We start from the raw sequence: 23,417 nt of genomic DNA, 5'->3' as shown, positions 1-23,417 counted from the left end.
TGAGAAAATAAAGTAAAAAAGGGTAGTCCCCTGTGCAAGCACCAGTTGTTTCCAACCCCAGGGTGATGTTGCATCATGACATTTTCGCTGCAGACTTTTTACGGGATGGTTTGCCATTGCCTTCCCCAGTCATCTACACTTCCCCCCAGCTGGGTACTTATTTTACTAATCTCGGAAGGATGGAAGACTGAGTCATCCTTTAGCCAGCTACCTGAACCCAGCTTCTGCTGGGATCGAACTCAGGTCATGAGCAAAGAGTTCTGATTGCAGTACTGCAGCTTTACCACTCCTTGCCACGGGGCTCCTATAAGAAAATAAATTACAAACTCCTACAAATTTTATTTTATATTAAAGTATCAATTATTTGGATGGATTCTCTTCAAGGCAAGTGTCCCCAACATTTTTGAGACTGCAGGCACTTTTGGAATTCTGACATACAGTGGTGGGCACAACCACAAAATGGGAGTCACAGTAGGGCATAGCCAGTCCCATCTCCAATGGCCAATAACAGGCCCTGCGGTGCATATAGACATGTCACAGGTGGCTATATGCCATTGCTAGAAGTCTCCAAGCTAAGGTGGGGAAACTGGGGTGTTTGGTGCTAAATGACAATTTAGATATAAGAAGATGAAGAAGATATTGGATTTATTTCCCGCCCTCCACTCCGAAGAGTCTCAGAGCGGCTCACAATCTCCTTTACCTTCCTCCCCCACAACAGACACCCTGTGAGGTGGGTGGGGCTGGAGAGGGCTCTCACAGCAGCTGCCCTTTCAAGGGCAACCTCTGCCAGAGCTATGGCTGACCCAAAGCCATGCCAGCAGGTGCAAGTGGAGGAGTGGGGAATCAAACCTGTTTCTCCCAGATAAGAGTCCGCACACTTAACCATTACACCAAACTGGCTCTCAGAAACATGGTGAAATGGTGAGAATCTATGGGATGCAGTTGTCCCTGGATTTAAGCTCTATAAGCAGGACAAGGAGGGACAGTACAAAGAAAAGGGAATACTTCTCCACTTCTTCACACAAGATGTGATTAAAATGTGGAATTCACTGCCAGGGAATTTACTGATGGCCACAGGCATAGACAAAGGGATTGGATAGATTCATGGAGGATAGATTTATCAGCAGCTGCTAGCCCTGATATTCAGAGGCAGTCAGCATCTGAATCCTGATGCCTGGAAGTAACATCAGGAGAAGGCCTTGACCTCTGTGCTGTTGTTGGCTCTCCAGAGGAACTGGTCAGCCACTGTGTGAGACAGCACACTAGACTAGATGGCCCACTGGTCTGATCCGGCAGGGTTATTCTTTTATTCTTATGTACAAATCCCTCCATCAGCATCTACTTCCTAAAAACAATTGGTGAGCACCAGTAAAGGTATAAACGGGTGCCATGGCAACCACAGGTGCCACTTCGGGGACCCTTGCCTCAAGGAATGCATAATGGTAACTGTTCTGGAGTTCAGCATAATGAATTTATAAATCCCTTTTTCTGTCTTCTTAGATACATGTTCATATATCTTCAACAGTTACAAAACTGATTGACAGGATTAGATTTTAGTATGTTTACTAATCTACGTGCATTTTGATACTTGAGCATTCTCCTTGTTGACAGTTTGGAGAGACCTTTCAGTTTGACTGCAAGGACTGCGTCTGCCTGGAAGGAGGTGCTGGCATTGTCTGCGAGAACCATAAATGCCCTCCAGCACTAGATGAGCCTGAGTGTGAAGCAGAAGGATTCCATAAGATCTCTGAAGTCAATCCTGATGACAAATGCTGTTCTAAAACAACTTGTGGTAAGTGATTCTTAGTAGCTTTTTGTATTTTAAATAATAGACCATGATCAGAGGTAGAATGACTATAGGTCAGTTGTGAAGCATGTGCCATGCAAATACAAGATCCTAGATACACTTCCTAGTATGACCAGTTGAAATGTTTGAAGAAGCAGTATTGGGGCAGACTGGAGAACCGTAAGCAGTGCATACATAAATAACAGGGTAGGTAGACAATTGATCTGACTCAGTTATGGCAGTGCCTCGTACCTGTAGAGAAAGTGATCAACAATATTATAACAATATTTTTTTTAAAAAAGATACACAAGTACCAATTTTGGGAAAGTCTCTAAAATTAGATTATTTACAAGATGCTTGGGTACTTCACTATGCAACAATTTTGGTTGACTACAATTTAAGGAAACCAGACCACCAAAGAACACAGTGGCTAGACACCATAAAAGTTGATACCAGCTTGAGCATGGAAAAAACAATACAAAATCAGAAAATGTGAAGAAACCTGGCCCATAGAATCACCAAGAGTTGAACACAACTGAATGGTTAACAACAGCGACAATTTAAGGAATGACTGATCTTTTTACAATTTCATTCTGCTTTTTCTGTTTTACAGTATGTAATGTCAGTGACTGCACAATCAGACCCCCTACATGTGAACTAGGGTTTGAAGCTGTGTCTCATACTCCTCCAAGTCGCTGCTGTCCTGTTTATCAATGTGGTTAGTATATTTCAACAGGTTATGGAAAGATAAACATGACATTTCACCTTTGTATGTTGATCCTAAGTATGTTTTCTCAGAAAGAAATCCAGTTTTCATCAATGGGACTGACTTCTGAGCAAATGTACTTAGCATAAGGCTGTAGTGCAAGAAGCCATAAATGATTCAAAAGACCTTTGGTAAAGCACAAAGCTGCATCTATGCTGTTCTACAATGGATGTGAAATATTTTGCAGACTCGTAAAACTCTGACAAAGTTTCTGAACTTGGCCTTTTCCTCCATGTAATTAATTTATTCAGGCATGGACACATCTGATCCATTCAAGAAAGCTTATTTCTACACACAAATAATGGCCACCAGTTAACATGCATATACACTGAATTGCACAAGCATGTATCAGACAGGACCAATGCAAAGAGTGAAATACTAAATACATGGTGAATATAAAAATCCAGCAGTGTTGACTGGTTCTTTGAATAGCATTAGGTGGCTTCTCCACCTTGTGTTGGGGATTCAACAGATAATATGCTAGAATATTTTGCAGAAGGGATATCTTTTTCTGTCTTCCCCCCACCCCTTGCTGGCTTTCACTGGCCATACTTATCCAGGCAAGGAAAAGATAGCAAATGTGTTACTATATTTAATATTTTCATCTCTTTACATGGTCCACCCAACGGCTGGAAAACACTTGCATGCAAGTATGGCATGATGGGATTAGACTACCTTGTAAGCAGTGTTGTAGGTACTTTTATGACCTAGGAAATATAAAGGAAATAAATTAATAATTTGATGGTCTATTACATAAAATGGGTTGGATCTAACCAGCTTCTTCTCTGGTAAAAAAGCAATGAGGGATCCCCTTTGATCACACAAACAGGGTACACTAGGCATCATATACAAAAGCCATGTGGGATGTCGACTGCATTAAGAATGAATGAAACTGAGTGGAAAAAGCTGGCTTGATCCTACCCTTCTGTATTTCCAGGAGAGGTCTGTAGGACTGACTCATTTAAGGCTATCCTATAGAGAGAAGCATGTCAGATAGATAATAATTATGGTTTACAGAGATTTGTCTGTCTTTGAATCAAGTCTTTAAAAGGCTAGTTTGTGTTTTTTTTTGTAGGTCCCAAAGGGGTTTGTGTGCATAACGGTGCTGAATACAAGGTATGCTTCCCTTTCTTCCAATCATTTGATTCTAGTGTCATGTTCTTACAGACACTTTATTGAGGGAATAGTTAGCTTATGCAATCTGTTTTCAGAGTTCCAATAAACCTGTACTTTTCCTACAGCTTGAGTCAAGAAAGAAATACCACTTGTCAGAAGAGAGTAAAATAGAATGGAACAAAGACCTGTGAATGAAGCAAGGGCCCATATAGAAATCAAATAAGTCTTCTGGAAAATTGGAGCTAATTGCTGAATTAATGGCCATTCTCACATTGCTCCAAATACATAGTAATATTTCTTAACGCAGTTTAACCACTTCTGTTTCACAATGTACTTTGCTAATAGAAGAACTACTCCTTCTCTATTTCAGCCTGGTTCAAAAGTCTTAGGGGGCGAGTGCCAGGACTGTGTGTGTACTTACCAAAAGAACATCACTACTAATCTGAACATTATTGACTGCGACCACATTCCATGCAACACGTCATGTGAACCAGTAAGCACCAGCCAAGCTTCTTTTAAGCAACCACTGTAAATATTTATGGAAGCATTATATTCTTAAGACTTATCCTCTCTTAACTAGCTGTTGTTTCCTTTGGAGCAAAGAAGAAGATTCTGGCACTGACATATGGGTTGCTATCATAAATATTATACTAACTTTTAGGTCTGATAAATCTTATTTACAAAAAACAAAAATAGGCATTGGAACATTGGTTTGGGCCCAGACTAGCATTTTCATGGGCAAAAGGACCTAGAAAAAAGATTTCCTGCCTTGCCCCTCCTGTGCCATCCTGATATGCCCCTGAAACGCTGCTTATAAAGGACAGGGGTAGGGCATTTCAGGGAGCATCAAGAAGGGGAGGTGGGATAGTTGTGCTGTGTGGGCAGAAATTCTTGGGCCCAGAGAAATGCTAGTGTAGATCCAAGCCATTTAATACTTCTGTACCAAGTTTTTTTCATTGTAATTAACTTTAAAATGATGCTTTCGTGGCAAAACTGTAACATTTGTTTATTGGACTGCAATGATGACCATTCTGTTACTTCTTTTTATTTGTGACTTTTAATTTTGGCCACAGTTAATTGCATATTGTGCTTCACTGTGGAAAACCCACATGTCCTTTAGAAGCTTACCATCTTTTAGCTCCAGTGATTCCCTTGTAAAGCAGGAATAATGGCACATAGCAGTTGCAAGGAAAAAGGATAGTTTGTCATGTTCCGGGTGCAGTAGGGAAAAATTAGACATATTCATTGTGCATCTCTTTCTTCCTAGGGATATTCTCTAATTTCACTACCTAGTGAATGCTGTGGGAAATGTGTGCAAACAAGCTGCCTTATACGAACAAAAGATTCTTTTTTCACCTTATTAGTAAGTGTATTTCTTTTCCCGATAAGCTTCTTCAAATGGCAATGATTATCTTGTTCTCAAAATTTTGTTGCAGGAGAAAAAGCAGTTATCAGTAAGAAAAAGACAGAAAGAGATTGCAGTTATTTTCCCATCCCAAGAAGAGATTGTTCACAAATCTGCTTGGGAAGACTAATGCTTAGAAAGTAGAACTATGTGGATCTGGGTTCAAATCTCCACTCAGCTGCCTCCCAAGAAGCTCATTGCAAGAGCTTGGGCTGGTCATTCTCTCTTAGGCTGATTGCATGACAAAATGCCCCACCCTAAGCTCCCTAGATGGGATAAAAATGTGATGGATAGATAATTATTTCCCATATTTTCCCACAATTTCTTCATTTCCACAACTTTGAAACTCATAAGTCTCAGTTGTGAATGAAGCTGTGGTGATGGAAAGTGTCATCAAGTCACAGCTGACTTATGGCAACTCCATGGGAGTTTTCAAGGTAAGAGAAATTTGGAGGTGGTTAGGGATGGGCAAGAACCAGCTCAGTAACTAAAATCTGTAATGACTTTTGGCTGGTTCTTGGTTCATGAACTCGAATTCATGGCAGTTCAACCAGCACAAACTTTCCATGAACTTTCAAGCAGTTTGATAGTTCAAACTGGTTTGTGAATGGATACATTTCTAGACAGTCTTCACTCAATCTACATGTTTACTAAACTTCTAAGCAATGGAAGGAAAAGCATAATTTTGAGGGCATATAAAGGAGCATCTGGGAGAAGTTCCCTGTGACTTTTATGTTTCTAGCTTGCACAGGATTCACTCTATATACTCCTGAACATCCTGTACCTGTGCCTGTCATTTCCCCAGAAAGCACTTTCCTGGTGCCACCTTCATTTTTTTTTTTTTTGGGAGGGGGGGGGGTTTGACATAACTTGAACCTCATAAATTAAATCCTCACCAAACTTGGTGACCAGATAGAGAAAAGACATCTGGATATTCCCTGCATCTTTGATGTTTCTAGCTTGCACAGAATCTATTTTATACACTCCTGACCCTGTGCCTGTCAAAATGACCAACTGTCATTTTCCCAGAAAGCCCTTTCCTGGGGGAATCTTCTTTGTGTGGGGTATAACTTGGAACCCATAAATTCAATCCTCACCAAACTTGGAGGACAGGTAGAGGAGAATCAGTCAGAGAATCCCTGTGAGTTTCATGTCTCTTGTGTGTGTGGGGGGGTCTGTTCTAGCACATCACAAACCTCACAAACTGTACTGGTTCATTTGGCTGCTAAAAGTTTGTGATGGTTCGTGATTTGCAAACAGGGAATGCCACAAACTGAACCACATTTTCCGAGTTCATGCCTATCCCTAGGGGTGGGTTGCCATTGCCTTCCTCTGCATCACAACCCTGTTATTGCTTGGTGGTCCCACTCTGCTTAGCTTCTGAGATATGATGATATCGGTCTAACCTGTGATACTCAGGTTAGGTGTGAGGTTACTTATGCATTAAAAAATACCAGCTATCTTTCTAGTTCAAATTATATCTCTTAACATGTCTCAGAAAACTTTATATTATACCCTGAGAAACTTGTAAAATCAACAAGGTGCTACTGGTGTTAAATCTTCACACTATACATTTTTGTAATTTTGAAGTGGAAACAAGATGAAAACTGATATTATTAGAAAACAGTACCCAATTCCTGTATTTTAAAGTCAGTACTGATTTCATGTCCTTGTGTTATACAGCCTGGTGCCCACCGGAATGATCCAAATGATAACTGCACTATTTATTCCTGTGTGAGCATCAACAGACAGTTAATCTCCTCTACTTCCACAATTAACTGTCCACCCCTTAATGAGAATAGATGCCAACCTGTGAGTAAATTTTGAATATGTATGTTCAGTTTTGTGAATCCTTTAATTTGGTTCAGTCACATTATGTGAGCAACATAGGATACAGCTAGATTTTGTGTTGCATTCCAGGAATATCTTTCATCTATAAGTAAAAATGGTCCAAAGGAAATACAAAATTTGAAAAGATTAGTGTGACTGATAGCTTTAAAAATGTACTGGAAATGGAATGTTGAAATGACCATTCATCACATTGGAATATTCCTTTTAAGTGTCAGCCAGCTACTAACCATAGTATAGAGGCTTCTTGGTTTATAAAGGGCTACTCAGTCATTTTTGCCGCTTATACCCCCTCCAGATAAAACTGGGGAAAGGGAAGGGGGAATGGATAAAAGGAAGTACTTCTTCACCCAAAGGGTGATTAACATGTGGAATTCACTGCCACAGGAGGTGGCGGCAGCTACAAGCATAGACAGCTTCAAGAGGGGATTGTATAAAAATATGGAGCAGAGGTCCATCAGTGGCTATTAGCCACAGCCAGTGCTTTTTTTGAGCAGGAACGCACAGGAATGCAGTTCCGGCTGGCTTGGCATCAGAGGATGTGGCCTGATATGCAAATGAGCTTCTGCTGGGCTTTTCCGACAAAAATGCCCTATGCTAAGCAATGGTGATGTCAGGGGGTGTGGCCTAATATGAAAATGAGTTCCTGCTGGGCTTCTTCTACAAAAAAGCCCCTGGCCACAGCATATTATTGGAACTGTCTGGGGCAGTGATGCTCTGTATTCTTGGTGTTTGCGGGGGGGGGGGGGCAAAGTGGAAGGGCTTCTAGCCCCACTTGTGAACCTCCTGATGGCACTTGGTTTTTGGGTTTTTTGGGCCACTGTGTGACACAGAGTGTTGGACTGGAGGGGCCATTGGCCTGATCCAACATGGCTTCTCTTACGTTCTCATGAATTCAGAAGCTCATGGGTGAGGAGCTTGAACAGAACATGAGGAAGAAACAGGGGCTCATGGTGGGGTTGGGAAGGTGTTCAGGCCCTGTTGCCCATTCAAGAATGTCATCAGGGCTGGTTCTGCAGCCATGGCAACCAAGTGACTGCTTGGGATGGTATACTGAAGAAGGCACCAGTGCACCACAGTGGCTTGGCTCACTGCTTGCCATCAGTGGTATCAGAGGCAATGGGCCTCTGATCATGAACTTGTATTGCTGCCAGTCAGCTAGTTTGCTGCTCCCAATTCTGAATTGAATCAAGTGAAGTCTGACTATCACTGCTTATAATGTAAGCAAAATTTTGGTTTATCTCCATTGTATGCATAAATCTCTTGCATCAAATAATTCATATGTCAGCAGATCCTGCTGGACAGTCATAGAATTTTCAACCAAAACTCTCCTCCCTTCCATAACCTTGACCAATAGTCTTAAACTAGCCACTTCATTGTAAGATATGGTTTTACAGTTCTGGGTGGTTGTACAATGTAGTAAGAGAAAAATAATTTATCTTCTGGGTGTTTTCTCCCCCTAGGGTACTGTTACTTATTCGCCTAATGGCTGCTGTAAAACATGTAAGTATTGTACATTCTTCACCCACTTGAGGAGGTCAGGCCATTGGCTCTAATTTGAAAAGTAGAACTGATGTTGTGATATGAGAAATAGATTAACATGTTTTAACACATTGAACTACTGCTGTTTTAGTGAGTTGAGTTTCCCAACGTATTCTTCTTGATATATGAATTATGATATTTAAAGCATCCAATTTACAACTGTCAAGACAATGAAATAAAATGCAAGTTATTTATTTGTTGAGATTAGAGAATTATAGAACTTTTCTATCTAGAAGCTGTCACTTTAGACCTTTGCCAAGCTATGTAATATCCAGAGCTGGTAAGAACAGGTCTTTTCAGTAGACAAATCATATAAACAGGTGCAAACTTTGACATACCAATTTCTTATTTTTATTATTTATTTTATCTGCTTCGGGACTTTTTGGATATGTTTGTAAAGCCCATTGTAAATGCAGAGAGAGTCAAAAGAATTCCTATGAAAATATGAACAAGGCTTTTCCTTTCCTCACCTGCCAAGCAATTTAAGAAGATGATGATACTGGATTTCTATCCCGCCCTCCACACCAAATCTCAGAGTCTCAGAGCAGCTCACAATCTCCTTTACCTTCCTCTCCACAACAGACACCCTGTGAGGTGGGTGGGGCTGAGAGGATTCTCACAGCAGCTGCCCTTTCAAGGACAACCTCTGCCAGAGCTATGGCTGACCCAAGGCCATTCCAGCAGGTGCAAGTGGAGGAGTTGGGAATCAAACCCAGTTCTCCCAGATAAGAGTTTACACATTTAACCACTACGTTGTGGGGGAGGAAGGTAAAGGAGATTGTGAGCCGCTCTGAGACTCTTCGGAGTGGAGGGCGGGATATAAATCCAATATCTTCTTCTTCTTCTACACCAAACTGGCTCTCTGAGCAAGAAAGAAAGCAAGAAAGATGACTGTTAGGCAGCCTCTATCTTTTAAGCTGTGCTTCAAGGAGCTCTGGTATTGCAGGCAAAAACCACTTAAGCTTTCCCTCTTTCCTGCAGAGTCAAAAACTGAAAAGAGGGAGATAAGAAGAGACAAATGAATAGCTCTGAAGTTGTCCTTCCTCTTACAGAGTGACTCCTTCTGCTCACTGAAGGGCATCTGTAGAGCCAACTGAAGGGGATTAGGAGCTAGTTAAGGGTCTGGGATGTATGTAAGCATGGACTTTAAAGACTCAAAAGTTCTCTGAAGGAGCCCATTAATTTGACAGCCTGTGAAAACACCATGCAATCTATCCTAATCAATCTATTTTCATATTGCATAATTTGTTTTCTCCTGTGATGCAGCTGTTTTGTGTAATCAATACCCTAAGTTATGTGATACTTCAAAACAAAACAAAAGCAAAGAGGACATCACATCTAAATTAGGCCACCACAAATCAAATTAACTAAAGGCTAAACCAAATTAAGTACAAATGATTAGGGCTGCCAGGTCTCTCATGGCTTTGACACACAGCAATTCTGGCATGACACCTGAAGTGACATCACTGTGTAGGGGTGATGCTCCAGGATTCCATAACTCTATGGTTTTATCATACAGTTGTGGTGGGATCCTAGAATGTCATCCTGATGTGATGATGTATGAAACCAGGAGTTACTCTGCATGTCAAAGTAATGCACATTTTTATGTTTCTAATGCCAGAAACCTCCCACAGCTTTCCAGTACTGGAGCGGCAACCCTTCAAAAGATCCATAATCAGAATCTTGTGGGTTTTTTTTTTTCTAAAGTAAACTAGCTGTCCTGAACAGTTGCTTAGACAGGGTTAGTGGGGGAGGGGGTGCTTGAACATTTTCTTCCATACCTCTTCTATGAATAAAAACACCCCTCCAAAGCTGCAATTAGCTCTTCCTGGGGAAAAGATATGTTTACGTGCTTGTACGAGAGAGAGAGAGAGACCCATTCCCCTCCCCTCATACAGTGCTAATTGCAGCTATAAATTGTGGAAGTGGCATGGGAGAAAAATATTAAACACTATCTTTTCCCTAAGCTCTGTATGTTTGTTTTTTATGTTTGTATGTTTATTATTATATTATTATTATTAATGGAAGATCCTAATCATGGATCTTTTGTTTCTTGTCCAGTTTGGCCCCAAATATATACAAGTGTCGCTCGTTTTTAGTGCAAATGTGTTAAGTAGATGCCTACCTACTGCCTCACCCATCTAAATCAATGAGAACTGCATATGCTTAACTTTAGTAGGATTGTGCTCTAGTTCTTTGCCATTCAGCAAGGCTACCAAATTATATATCTTGGTAGATAGTCTGGCACCATTTTGTCATTACATTGGGATATGGTTTTGAGCTTTTTGACTTGCTAAACACCATTGCATACAGGAAAAGACTCGTTCCTGTGGGAACAAAATACAATACTTGTGAAGGCATTTTCACAATGATCTTTTACAATCTCTTATTCTGCAGGCATTTTTAAGGAAACACCAACACCACCACCATGCTCTCTGACCGTGACAAATGAGTATATCACTTACAATGGATGCACGTCTGTAGAACGGGTCTCTGTGACTCAATGTCAGGGAACATGTGGAACTTTCTCACTGTAAGTAAGCCATATTTATACTGAGAAACTAACTTCTAACTGTATGTATGTATGTATTTGCACAAAAATGATCTCATATTACCAACCGTAATGGTTCAAATACATTGTGCAATCTTGATTATTTTTTATTAAGTATGGTCCTGAAAATATGTACTGAGAACTAAGTAAGACCCATTGAAATCAACACAGTGTGCTTATGAGTAAACACACTTAAGAATTGGTGCTTGTTTCCCAACTTACACTGGTATTGGAACAATTTGTACAACACTGTATGCTGTCATGTTAAGGCCTGACTAAAGTTCTAATCCAGTTAAGTAACTCTCTACTGAAACCAGATTTTGAAGTGCTAATTTGATTACAAAACTCACTGTAATAGCATTTTGCTACCATTTTTTAGTGCAATAAGAACATAAGAGAAGCCATGGTGGATCAGGCCAGTGGCCCATCCAGTCCAACACTCTGTCACATAGCAGCCAAAAAAGACAGGCACCATTAGGAGGTCCACCAGTGGGGCCAGAACACTAGAAGCTCTCCAACTGTTGCCCCCCCCCCAAACACCAAGAATGCAGACCATCATTTGCCCCAGACAGAGTGTTCCATCTATACCTTGTGGCTAATAGCCACTGATGGACCTCTGCTCCATTTGTTTATCCAGGGCTTTTTTGTAGCAGGACTCCTTTGCATATTAGGCCATACTCCTCTTATGTAGCCAGTCCTCCATGAGCTTACAGGGCTCTTATTACAGGGCCTACTGTAAGCTCTTGGATGATTGGCTACATAAGAGGGGTGTGGCCTAATATGCAAAGGAGTTCCTGCTACCAAAAAAGCCCTGTGTTTATCTAATTCCCTCTTGAAACTGTCTATGCTTGTAGCTGCCACCACATCCTGTGGAGTGAATTAATTCCATATGTTAACCACTCTTTGGGTGAAGAAGTCCTTCCTTTTATCCGTTCTAACCCATCTGCTCAGCAATTTCATTGAGTGTCCATGAGTTCTTGTATTGTGAGAAAGGGAGAAAAGTACTTCTTTCTCTGCCTTCTCCATTCCATGCATAAGCTTGTAAACCTCTATCATGTTACCCCTCAGCTGATGATTCTCCAAGCTAAAGAGACCCAAGCGTTTTAACCTTTCTTCTTTAATCATTCTAGTTGCCCTTTTCTGCACTTTTTCCAGTGCTATAATCTTTTTTAAGGTGCAGTGACCTGAATTGTACACAGTACTCCAAATAAGACCACACCATCAATTTATACAGGGGCATTATGATACTGACTGATTTGTTTTCAATTCCCTTCCTAATTATCCCCAGCATAGTGTTGGCCTTTTTAATTGTAGTTGCACGCTGTCTCGACAATGAAAGCACGATGTATGGGGAATAGCTTAGACATTTGGCACTTCAACAATTATATTTAAACGCACAATCCTATGTACCTAATGTTCAATTACTATAGTTTTAATGGCATGGCAATTAATAGGCAAGAAGTAGTGAGTGTTGTAGCTACAGCTATGAAATATGTCTTATTACAACCACACCATTATTTGTAGGATTGTGGTAAGAGGCTAATTTCTGACACTACTTTACAAATCTAATGGTAAATCTATCTGAGATCCACTGATGTCTCATATTCATTCTTTGTCCATGTTTAGATGTTCTTCAAATTTAGTAGAAATACCATCTTGATTTCTTGCTGTGATCATTATAACCATAGAAGGTGTCATTAAGACCTCCTTCGATTATTTTTTTTTTTGAGTGCTACCAGAAAGCAAAGAGAAATACAGTAATGCCGGAAAATATTTCTGAAGTGTTTGCTTTAGGCAGTTTTGTAATGAAACTATGGTAAACGCTCGTAACAACAGTTCAAAACAAATATGATACTCAGCTATGGGATGGGAATTTCAAAGTATTGTTATTGTTGTTATTACTACTATATTACTGTTTTGAAATGCTTTCAAGAATGTTCAAAGAACTTTATGTACTTCATTGTAATATTTACAACAGCCCCATAAGATAAGGAGTACTGAGGCTGAGAAGTTGAATCTTACATAAGACTATAAAAGGTGTTAATGGCAAGGACAAGATTCAAATCAGAGTCTTTATGATTTGTAGCTCCTGGAAATTATGATGCATCAGCTCCAAAGCTGATATTTCCATTGTAAAAGTCAATCAAATGTCATAGTGTATCTTTATCATCTTTTAAAATCCCTGTTTTGGTGTCCTTCTTTTAAAAATTACACACACATTGAAAGTACTTTATTTAAAGTGCGTCACACTTGATCGGATATTATATGAGAAGAAGGAAATCTGAAGAAACAAGATCTTCACACTGACAGAGGGTTTTCTAATAAGTGCATCCAAAGTTCTACTTAGTTGCTCAGTCACTATAAAGGTAAAGGTAGTCCCCTGTGCAAGCACCAGTCGTTTCCAACTCTGGAGTGACGTTGCTTTCACAACGTTTTCACAGCAGACTTTTTACGGGGTGGTTTGCCATTGCCTTCCCAAGTCATTTACACTTTACCCCTAGCAAACTGGGTACTTATTTTACTCGTGGGCATTCGATGAAATTGCTGAGCAGACAGGTTAAAACGGATAAAAGGAAGTACTTCTTCACCCAAAGGGTGATTAACATGTGGAATTCACTGCCACAGGAGGTGGTGGCGTCCACAAGCATAGCCACCTTCAAGAAGGGGTTAGATAAAAATATGGAGCAGAGGTCCATCAGTGGCTATTAGCCACAGTGTGTGTGTGTGTGTGTGTATGTATATATATATATATATATATATATATATATATATATATATATATATATTTGGCCGCTGTGTGACACAGAATGTTGGACTGGATGGGCCATTGGCCTGATCTAACATGGCTTCTCTTATGTTCTTATGTTCTTACTAACCATGGAAGGCTGAATCAACCATGAGCTGGCTACCTGAACCCAGCTTCTGCCGGGCTTGAACTTAGGTCATGAGCAGAGCTTAGTACTGCAGCTTTACCACTCTGCATCATGGGGCTGTTGTATCAGTCACTATAGTGCCTTCTAATTTCTTCCTGTTTTTTTCTCCCCTTGATACAAACAGGTACTCTGCTGAAGCTAACTCAATGCAGCACAAATGCAGCTGCTGCAGGGAAGAAAAGACAAGCAAGAAGGCAGTCACAATGGCATGTCCTGATGGAAGCAGTCAGACACACTTCTACCTCCACGTGGAAAGTTGTAAATGTCTCAACACGGAATGCAATGAGACAGCCTCATCGGAACAGACCAGTGTGAAACGTCGCAGGAGGCAGTTGACAAGAAAGTGAAGAATGGGAATGGAACTGGCAAAACAGCAGGTTAAATGGAAAAGGGACACAAAAGTACTACACATGCTTATAATTTCCATAAATAATTCAGCACTTTGCCTTATTTTTCTTCTTCATCTGTGTCCTCTTTGACTGTTTTCTATTGTGCTTGATTTATTTATTTGTATAGAAAAGTAGGAGAAATTATTTTTCTCCCTTAAGTGTAAAGAGAATAAGGATTTTTATGAGCTGGCACTTTTTAAATCAGCTACTTTGCTTCAAATAATTAAAGATATTTCAACAACGTAGCCTCTGTATTTTGGGTTTTATTTTTAAACCTGCACTCTTAAGCTTTACAAGTGGAGCCTATGCTCACAGTTTAAAAATAATTTCGTAGTTTTGAGATGGTTTCATAAAAAGCATCTCTCCTTTTGAGTAAGAAGTAACATAATTTCTGTTGGCTCATGAACTTGGATTCCAATCACTTATTCCAGTAATGGTCAACCTGTTACTAGGCTCACTGCACAGTCCACTTTGTGGGTATGGTTACTGCAGCTTAGTATTCTCTACCACCACTACAACTCCAAGGCAAGCCCCATAAGATGGCTGGAATATCAGAATCTGAGGGCACAAATTGATATAACAGTGGCTGCCTCAATACTTGAAAAGGTGTGTGCAGATGGGGAAAAGCAAGACTGCCTAGTCCTGCTGCACTACAGGTCTGATCAGGATTAGATCCTCACAGCTTTTAAAACTTTCCCATTATATACTAAAATGGCAGCAGCATGCCACTTTGGGGATGCCATTATGTCTTCCTTTACCCTCAGATTCTGATACTCCAACCACTGCACCACACATGCTTTCTAACTGTCACATGCCATACAGGCCAACTGATCCAACCCCCTGCTCAGTGCAGAATCAGCCTAGAGCATCCCTGACAAGTGATTGTCCAGCTGCTGCTTGAAGACTGCCAGTGAGGAAGACTTCACCACCTCCCTAGGGAGCTGATTCCACTGTTGAACAACAATCACTTATAAAAATGGTTTTTCCTAATATCCAGCCAGTACCTTCTGTAAAGGACAAAGAATGGTGTAATAGCAGTCGCAAGCCTTTTAAGATTCCTCCTCTCTGAACCTGCAGTGGGTTAATCTCTATCCTTGTAAGGTGGAATTGGTAGCTGCAGTAAATTAAGCCTGAAATAGCCTAATAGGCAGGGTGGAAGCTGGAGTGCCTAAGCCCACAGAGTGGGAGTAGAATTTGGGGAAGAGGACATAACGTTTTTAGTTGCAGTTGGTGCCAGGAAGATATCTGCAATTGTTTAATTTTGTTGTCGAAAACGACCCTCCTCAGAAGCCAGAGCAAGGAATCTGCTAACGACTTGGAATTGTTACAAGTGGTAACTATTGTGGAATTTACTTGGACTGAATATCCTTGCTGTGCCCCTTTTGCTTTCTTTCGCCCCTCTTTTTTGGTCCTGGGAATTGATCCAATAAAAACAAACTGTGTATCATTTGATTCAGCAGATCTCCTCCTGGTGCAATAAATAAGCCCGTAGCTGGGTGGAAGAACCCTATCTGGGAGGATTGGGAGTGGCAGTCTTCTTGACAACCATCTCTTATCTCAGACCTCAACTTCCCTCTTAACAAGGGTTTAGGAAAAAACTGACCATCCCCGGGCCGAAGGAGGCAAAACTGCAGAGTACTCATATGCGGGCCTTCTCTATCGTAGCTCCACACCTATGGAACCAGCTCCCAGAAGAAGTGCGGGCCCTGCGGAACCTTGAACAATTCCGCAGAGCCTGCAAGACCATCCTTTTTGGGATGGCCTTCGCCGATTAAATGACAGAGGGACTCGCTTAAGTGATTTTCGCCATCATGTTTATTGGAAATAGCACCAGAATGTTAATTTTAAATTAGATTGTTTTAAAGCTAAATACTGATTTTAAATACTTATTGTATAACCCATTGTATTTGATGTTGTTAGCCGCCCTGAGCCTGCCTCAGCGGGGAGGGCACTATATAAATAAAATGTTGATTGATAAAATGTTGATTGATTGAAAAATCAGCTAGACAGTCTGGCTTGCCAGTAACATCCAGAGCCTGCAAGGATATATCTTCCAAAAATGGTAACTCTTGATTCTGGCATTCAGCCATGCTAAGAAATTCAACAGCTTCTTGCACCTTCAGCGTTAGGTCCAAACTCCCACCTTCTGTGCAGAAATTTCCCACTGTAAAGAAGATTCAAGCTGTTAGCAGATTCCTTGCTCTGGCCTCCGAGAAGGGTCATTTTCGACAACAAAATGAAACAAATTGCAGGTATCTTCCTGGCGCCAACTGCAACTGAAAACGTTCTCTTCCCCAAATTCTACTCTCACTCTGTGGGCTTGGGCACTCTGGCTTCCATCCTGCCTATTAGGCTACTTCTGGCTTAATTTACTCCAGCTGTCAAATCCACTTTACAAGGATAGAGATTAACCCACTGCAGGTTCAGAGAGGAGGAACCTTAAAAGGCTTGCAACTGCTATTACACCATTCTTTGTCCTTTACATCTTCCCACCCTTAATTTAAACCCATTATTGTGAGTCCTATTCTCTGCTGCCAACAGGAACAGCTCCCTGCCCTCCTCTAAGTGACAGTCCTTCAAATACTTAGCAATCACATCCCCCCTCAACCTCCTCCAGACTGAACATTCCCAAGTCTCTCAGCCTTTCATCATAGGGCTTGGTCTCTAGGCCCCTGATCACCCTCATCACTCTTACAGGGACCCCTGCCTCCACTGGGGAAGGGTCTAGTATCCCTACTTTCAATCCACTTACAATGTACTTTGCACTTGGATTTTACTCTGTGAGATGGCAAAAACCACTTGCAAACAATCATTAAACTAGACTGAAAATGCATTATTCCATATTCTTAGGGTCAAACCAGATGCAATGCAGGTAGTTCCAAGAATGGCAGTCCCAGTGTGCCCCCTCACACTTTATCCAGCAGGTTCGTGCATACCCAGTTTTGATCAGAACCATGGCATGAGGAAAGAAGAGTTGAAACTTCAAGACTTTCCAGTCCTAACTTAAAATAGCCCTGTAGATCTCTTTGACCATTGGGACAAAATGAAAATTAAATAACAACCATCCTTTGTATCTGGTTCAAATCTGAATAGGCCTCACAAACAAAACAAAAATAACACTCCCCTGCTTTTTAAAAACTAGGAATTACATTCACAGAACTCCCAGTATTATGTCCAGTTTAGTCCTTAGGACAACCTACCTCTCAGGATTCTATGATGTTCAAATATGGAGGCAAACCACATATTTAGCTTCAAGCTCCTTGGAGAAAGGATGGGACAAAAAACAAATCAAACAATCAATAATAACCGTTGCAGAGGAGACTGTCAAATGATGAGAAAAGGAATACTGAATTGTCTGAAGGGAGGTTGGGGGATGTTGCACTTGCTATTTCTGCATATGTTACCAGAGAGATACTACACTACTAGCAGTTAGGCATCAAGGTAATTATTAAATATAATTGCTTCTGTTTGGGGGCATTTGTCTTCCTCACATATGTCTCAAGAGCTGACAATCAAAATCAAACTTCTGGTAAAAGGAATGGTATCATTATAACTGCCAATGTTATTTCAGAGCGGTGAAGGAGGCCCATAAAACATTTTTTCCCCCAGCCTGTGAGGTAAATCACATAGTTAATATTTAAGTTGTGAATTAACAAAAAAACAATATCCCTCTATGACAAATGAGCCATGGAAAATGTTCCTCCAAAGGCCATAGATTGGCAAACAGGACTGATAGCATAACTTCCTTTGTAGGCCAGAGGCTGTAATGAAAAGAAGTCATTAATCCTGACATGCCATTTTAAAGGGGGAAATTGCTAGTGCTGCCAGTTCATGGTCATGATGCACACTCAAGTGCTGTTAACTTTAGGAAATCCCTGAATAAATACCATGATGGTAGTGGTGATTTCTGCAACTATTAAAATAAGAGATAGTTAGATGAGAGAGAGAGAGAGAGAGAGAGAGAGGTTAGTTTTGAGTCCACTATAGGCTTGCCAGTCAACAGGTTCCAGCAAGGATCCCCTGGTTTTGCAGGCACTTTCCCCTGCCAGCCAGCTGGCCAGTGTGGGAAAGCCCTGCCCCAACAGCCACCATGTACCTTTAAACTTCAGCAGTCTCAGAAGACACTTGCAACTGTTTGTGTTTTGGAATGTGTGTGTGCCTTTAAATCTTAGCAGCAGAAAAGCAGGGGGTGGGGCAAGCAGGCAGAGAAAGCTGTGAGAAAGGGAGAGAGCAGAGTCCCTCTGTTTTGCATTTGCTTCAGAAGTCATTTCTATAGTAAAATGGATAGTAAAGAGTTAGCTAGAACCTGATTATGGGATGAAGGAAAACTCCATCCCCTAGACTGCTCTCCTTTCCTGTTTCTGTCTGAAGAAGCTGGTTGAAATACAGTGGATGGTTACATTCAGCAGCTCCTATGAGTAAACTGCCTCAGTGAGATCACAAAAGTATGAGCTTGCAAACTCGGTTTATTTTGGCTGCTTTGTGAGTATGTGTGCATATCCTTTTAAAAAGCCATGTCTGGAAATGTTTTAAAAGCCTGACAAGGGGACTTGTGGGGGTATGACAAATTTCACTTTCATTTAGTGGAAGTGCACTGCCAGGGTAGGCAAAAAAAAAAAAGAGGAAATGAATACTGTATTCAGGGGAACTGCACTGCTGTATGTATATGTGTGTGTTGTGAGAAAAAGACCCCTAATTCAAGAACATTGTAGTCACCTGTTTGGTTGCCAGGGTGCCTGGAGATTCAACTCACACACAACTGCCAGGAGAACGTAGGTTTTGTCTACCAGAACATAGGGACTTATGTGAGTACAAACAGCCACAACGTTGCAGCAGCATTCCATGTCTCCGGAAGAGTGCTAACCAGGAGAACAGATGGGTTTCCAGTCGCTCCGTGCAATCACCATATTGGCCATTGCAGCGGAAGACGGTGCGCCCCAGGAACTGTCCAGGCAAGCGGTTTCTAGCCTTGACCATAGAATCCATATGGGAAGGCTAACATCGCCAGCAGCTATCTTCCTGCAGTGCCAGACTCCATTACAGCGAAGCGGGAGGCTCACTTACTCAACAGATGTCACCTATGCATGAGACCATCAAGCTTATCTTAGGCATGGATCCTGTCAAACTGCCTAAGCCTTTGTCCAACGGAACACAAGACAAAGACTGGTGCTAGTAGAGGAATGAAGAAGAGGAAGAACATCTTCACCCAGAGCCAAATTTCTTTGTATAGATCGGGTGTTACCTTAGGTAGCAATTTGGCCATCTATTGTCACCTTTTTAGATAAGTTTGATAGTCTTAATCACCTCCACCCCAATAATTTACCAATTCTTTCCTTTAATGGTAATCCTGGAGCCTCCCACTTTGAGCTATTGTTACCTGGAAGTCCATTCAGGTAACCAGGGCCGAGTCTGCTCATTGGCCAGGTATGGGCATCCAATCAGGTGCCCCCAATAAACTGGCTATTGGCTACCGCATAAGTCCAGCCCTTATGGTCATTGCGGAACCTCCCCTTTTTCTGAGGTCATGTCATCCACCCCTGTACCTCCCATCCCCTAAGGGCTCAAGGTAGTCCTTATAACCTGTGGTCCAGCTCCCCACAGCATCCCCGATTCCTGATCAGTTGAGGTTCCCTTCCCCCTAGTCCTCGTTCGTTGCCATTGGAGCCTTCCTTGAAGACTACGATTGGTAATTATCACCCTGTTTGTCCATCCTTATGTTACCTCTATGCATTTCGTTCTATTCTTATTAGGACTGTATGTGTGTTGTATGTATTCATTACCTTGTATGTGTGTTCTATGTTTTTCTACAATAAATTTTTAATTGTTTTACTTAATTAGTGTCCCTGGTGAATTTAAGCAATAATTTCTGGAGGTGGAATCCTGTATACATAGATTCTAGATCCTTTTTAAGCCATAGGTGCCCACCTGTCAATTCCCCAACCTCTTTTGAGGGCATTTTGGCTTACAGTGTGTGTATTAGGGAATGGGAAAGTCTCCTGGCTCCACCCCCAAAGTCCCCAGATATTTCCTGACTCAGACATGGCAACCCTAGTGCAGTGGCACCTTAGAAACCAATAAGAGTTCCTCTAAGGTGCTACTGGACTCAAATCTAACTGTTGTATGGCAGACAAAAATTGCTATCCTCTGAAACTACATATACTACACAGACCAGTTTCCCTGGAGAAAATGGCTGCTTGGGAGGATGGATTCCACTCAGGTCCCACCCCTACCCAAGCCCCACCCTCCCCAGGCTCATTGTAACCCTTCATACCTTTAAAAATATTTTTTCTTGAGTTTGTGCTGCTAGCTTCTTTCACAGTGTGTCTGAAGTTAAAATAGACGATGCCAGTAACTCTAATAAGGGAGAGTTGTTACTTTGTTAGGCACTATGGAGTTGATCAAGATAAGGGCTAGGAAACCACTGGGCAGAGTACTAACAGCCTGAACAGTAGGATTCAAGGGGGGGGGGGAGTTTAAAATGATGTGATAATGTAGGTCAAGGACCAGCAGAAACAATGGAAGAAATGGGTCAGTTTGCCTAGACCCCCTCACCCAGCAAGCTGAGACTCAGCTTTTGGTCCCAATGAAAAAAATCCTTGCACAAAGGAATAACTGATCCATATGATTCTTAGAAACTGAAATTTGAATTATAGTAGTGTTATATATTCAATCACATATTGCTTCATTATATCTGTTCAGTTGGATAGTTCTCATTTTTGACTTTTGTTCCAAGCAACATTGTTAGTCAAAATGTCAAAGCTAAATAATATTTTTTTCTGACTGAACAACAGGATTGAAAATTACTGTGGTATTATTCCATCAAGCATCATGCATTCACAGGCAACAAGGCAGCAACTCTGTCTTCTCCCAAGACTCGCTTGCAATAATCAGTTCATCTATTTGGGGTGGGATGGTATTGTCTGAGTAGGATTATAAATTGGAGAAAAGGGAACAAAGACCCTCTTTGGTTTCATGAAGTGTAATACAAGTCATGTGTAACAGTCAAAATGGCAAAACTTCTAAAATAGATTTGACCTACGGTAGTTTGCTTGACAATGGAATTAACCTAGCAAGGGCAATGGGAAAAGGGCAAAATGGACTCATAAATCATGCCAAATACAATGTGCTCAACAATGGGTTCAGGATTATTTTAACAGCAGCAAATCTTTTTCTGACAGATACCTTTTCAAAAATGTCTCAAGAGCCTAACAGCTCTAAGATACTTACCTAATTTCTTTTACAAGAATGGATAACAAATAAAAAATAAGCCTATGGTGATTTAATTGGACTGATTCTTTATATAGCTGAGACCATAATTCATGTTTGTCAATGACTCCATGATAAATGTTCAGAAACGGTTGTGATTACACGTTTGTAACCATCAAGCTTAGAACTGTTCCACTTGGAGTCAGATATTATGCAACTGATCCCACCAAAGTAAAAACTAGTATTGATCTCTGTCAGAGTTTTTTTTCTGGAAAAGAGGTACCGAAACTCTCAAAGAGAAACACATGGGTGCTCCTCATGAACTTTTAAACATTTTTTTGAGAATTTTATTTCCATGAAAGAGGTTCCAGAATTCCATTCCACTGTATTCCCCGGGGGGGGGTGGGGTGGGGGGGGTGGAGCCCTGAACTGTCAATGGTTCCCATCCACATTGGGAGAAGTCCTATGGTCTGGATTTTAACCTTGAGTTCCATACCCACAGTTTCTAAACCAAGCTCCTAAGATAAAGGGTAACACCCAGCCACCTTAATGGCTACCTCCTTCCCACAAAATTTCATTCAGTATTGTTACCAGAGTCTTTACACTTTATTATATTGGAGGAATGTACTCAGTAACATGGCATTTCTTTCACATCACTCATCTGTTGTAAAGGTCTATGCAATCCTGAAGATTGTAGAAGATTCCAGATGCAGAAGACAGAAGATCCACTGTTTTTCTTCTTTATGTCTGAATTGTATGATATGTGAGCAGGAGGAACTCACATGCACAATTGTTCTTAATGTTATCATTCCCCCAGAATCTCTTTTGACCTACAGTAAGGTGATGCCTGAGTCTGGAATCAAAAGGCCACACAACACAGCTGGCTGATGTGAGGATGGGGAAAGAGGAGAAATCCTCCATCTCTGTCTCTTGCATCAGTAGAGCCTCTTGTACTACACAGCTGGTAGAAGCATCAGATGGGGAATCTGATGCCCCATTCTACCACAGCTCCTCCACACTCTACAGCCACATTTGGAACAAATTTAGCAAATCTAGATAAGCAAATTTAGCAATCTAGATAAGCAAATTTAGATAAGCAAATTAAATAAAGCAATCTAGATAAGCAAATTTAGCAATCTAGATAAGCAATCTAGATAAGCAAATTTAGCAAATCTATTTCTCATAGACAGCAGATGAACAACTAAAGCCTATGTCTGGACGATACCACAAAACTGCTGTTGGGCGGGTCATCCATGGTGCAATATTCCTCTACACAAAAATATTCCTGGTCAAAGTGGTGCTTCAGAGAGAACATTTTCCTCTTCTATCCAGTTCCTATGCTGAGGATTTTTGTTTGTTTGTTTCTGTACAGAGGACCATTTAATCATGAGAGTACATATGAATTGCCTTCTTTTTATCTTATACAGGATCTCTCGTGTCCATTCTCTTACATGGGCTTGGGGCTGTAGCAAGTTAGCCTTTTTGAAGTGGCTATGCCTGGCAGATGGTCACTGCAATGGCCTCTCCTACATTACTGCATCCGTGGCAACACCTTCTCGCTGGTCCCCCCCCCCCCGTTTTTCACAGAGTTTGTCACGTCATGATGTGACCGAATGTCCGGTGGTATAACTGGATGGGCAGGCCGGGTTCACCAACCTCGCCAGCCAAGAGAAGGTAACTCTAACATCAAACCCGGGCAGATAGAGCTCGTTAATGTAACACCTACCACCTGGAGGACTCGCTGCGGGCGTCCCAGCTTACTGGGCCATGGCAGATGACCCCAAGGTGAAAGGGTGGAGCCAGTACCGCGCACACTGCGCTTCACCTAAAAATTCCTCTGTGCAGGCCTGAAGGGCATACACTGAAGTCCTCAAG

General features: G+C 41.3%; 1 protein-coding gene across 1 annotated transcript in view; it reads left to right on the top strand.

Moving 5' to 3' along the window:
• The window catches only part of MUC2 (mucin 2, oligomeric mucus/gel-forming), a 115,203-nt gene extending 100,622 nt beyond the window's left edge, over window positions 1–14,581 (top strand). Inside the window, exons 45-52 of the mRNA XM_060262401.1 lie at window positions 1,612–1,792; window positions 2,400–2,504; window positions 3,628–3,668; window positions 4,039–4,161; window positions 6,757–6,885; window positions 8,385–8,424; window positions 10,861–10,996; window positions 14,072–14,581. Coding sequence (XP_060118384.1) covers window positions 1,612–1,792; window positions 2,400–2,504; window positions 3,628–3,668; window positions 4,039–4,161; window positions 6,757–6,885; window positions 8,385–8,424; window positions 10,861–10,996; window positions 14,072–14,294 — 978 coding nt within the window. The 3' untranslated portion in view covers window positions 14,295–14,581. The remainder of the gene's footprint in view (window positions 1–1,611; window positions 1,793–2,399; window positions 2,505–3,627; window positions 3,669–4,038; window positions 4,162–6,756; window positions 6,886–8,384; window positions 8,425–10,860; window positions 10,997–14,071) is intronic.
• The last annotated feature ends 8,836 nt before the right edge of the window (window positions 14,582–23,417 follow it).

Source organism: Heteronotia binoei, chromosome 21 (assembly GCF_032191835.1).
Source record: "Heteronotia binoei isolate CCM8104 ecotype False Entrance Well chromosome 21, APGP_CSIRO_Hbin_v1, whole genome shotgun sequence".
In the NCBI taxonomy this organism is placed as follows: Eukaryota; Metazoa; Chordata; class Lepidosauria; order Squamata; family Gekkonidae; genus Heteronotia; species Heteronotia binoei.
The sequence above is the reverse complement of the archived record's forward strand: the minus strand, read 5'-3'. Positions and strand labels throughout refer to the sequence as shown.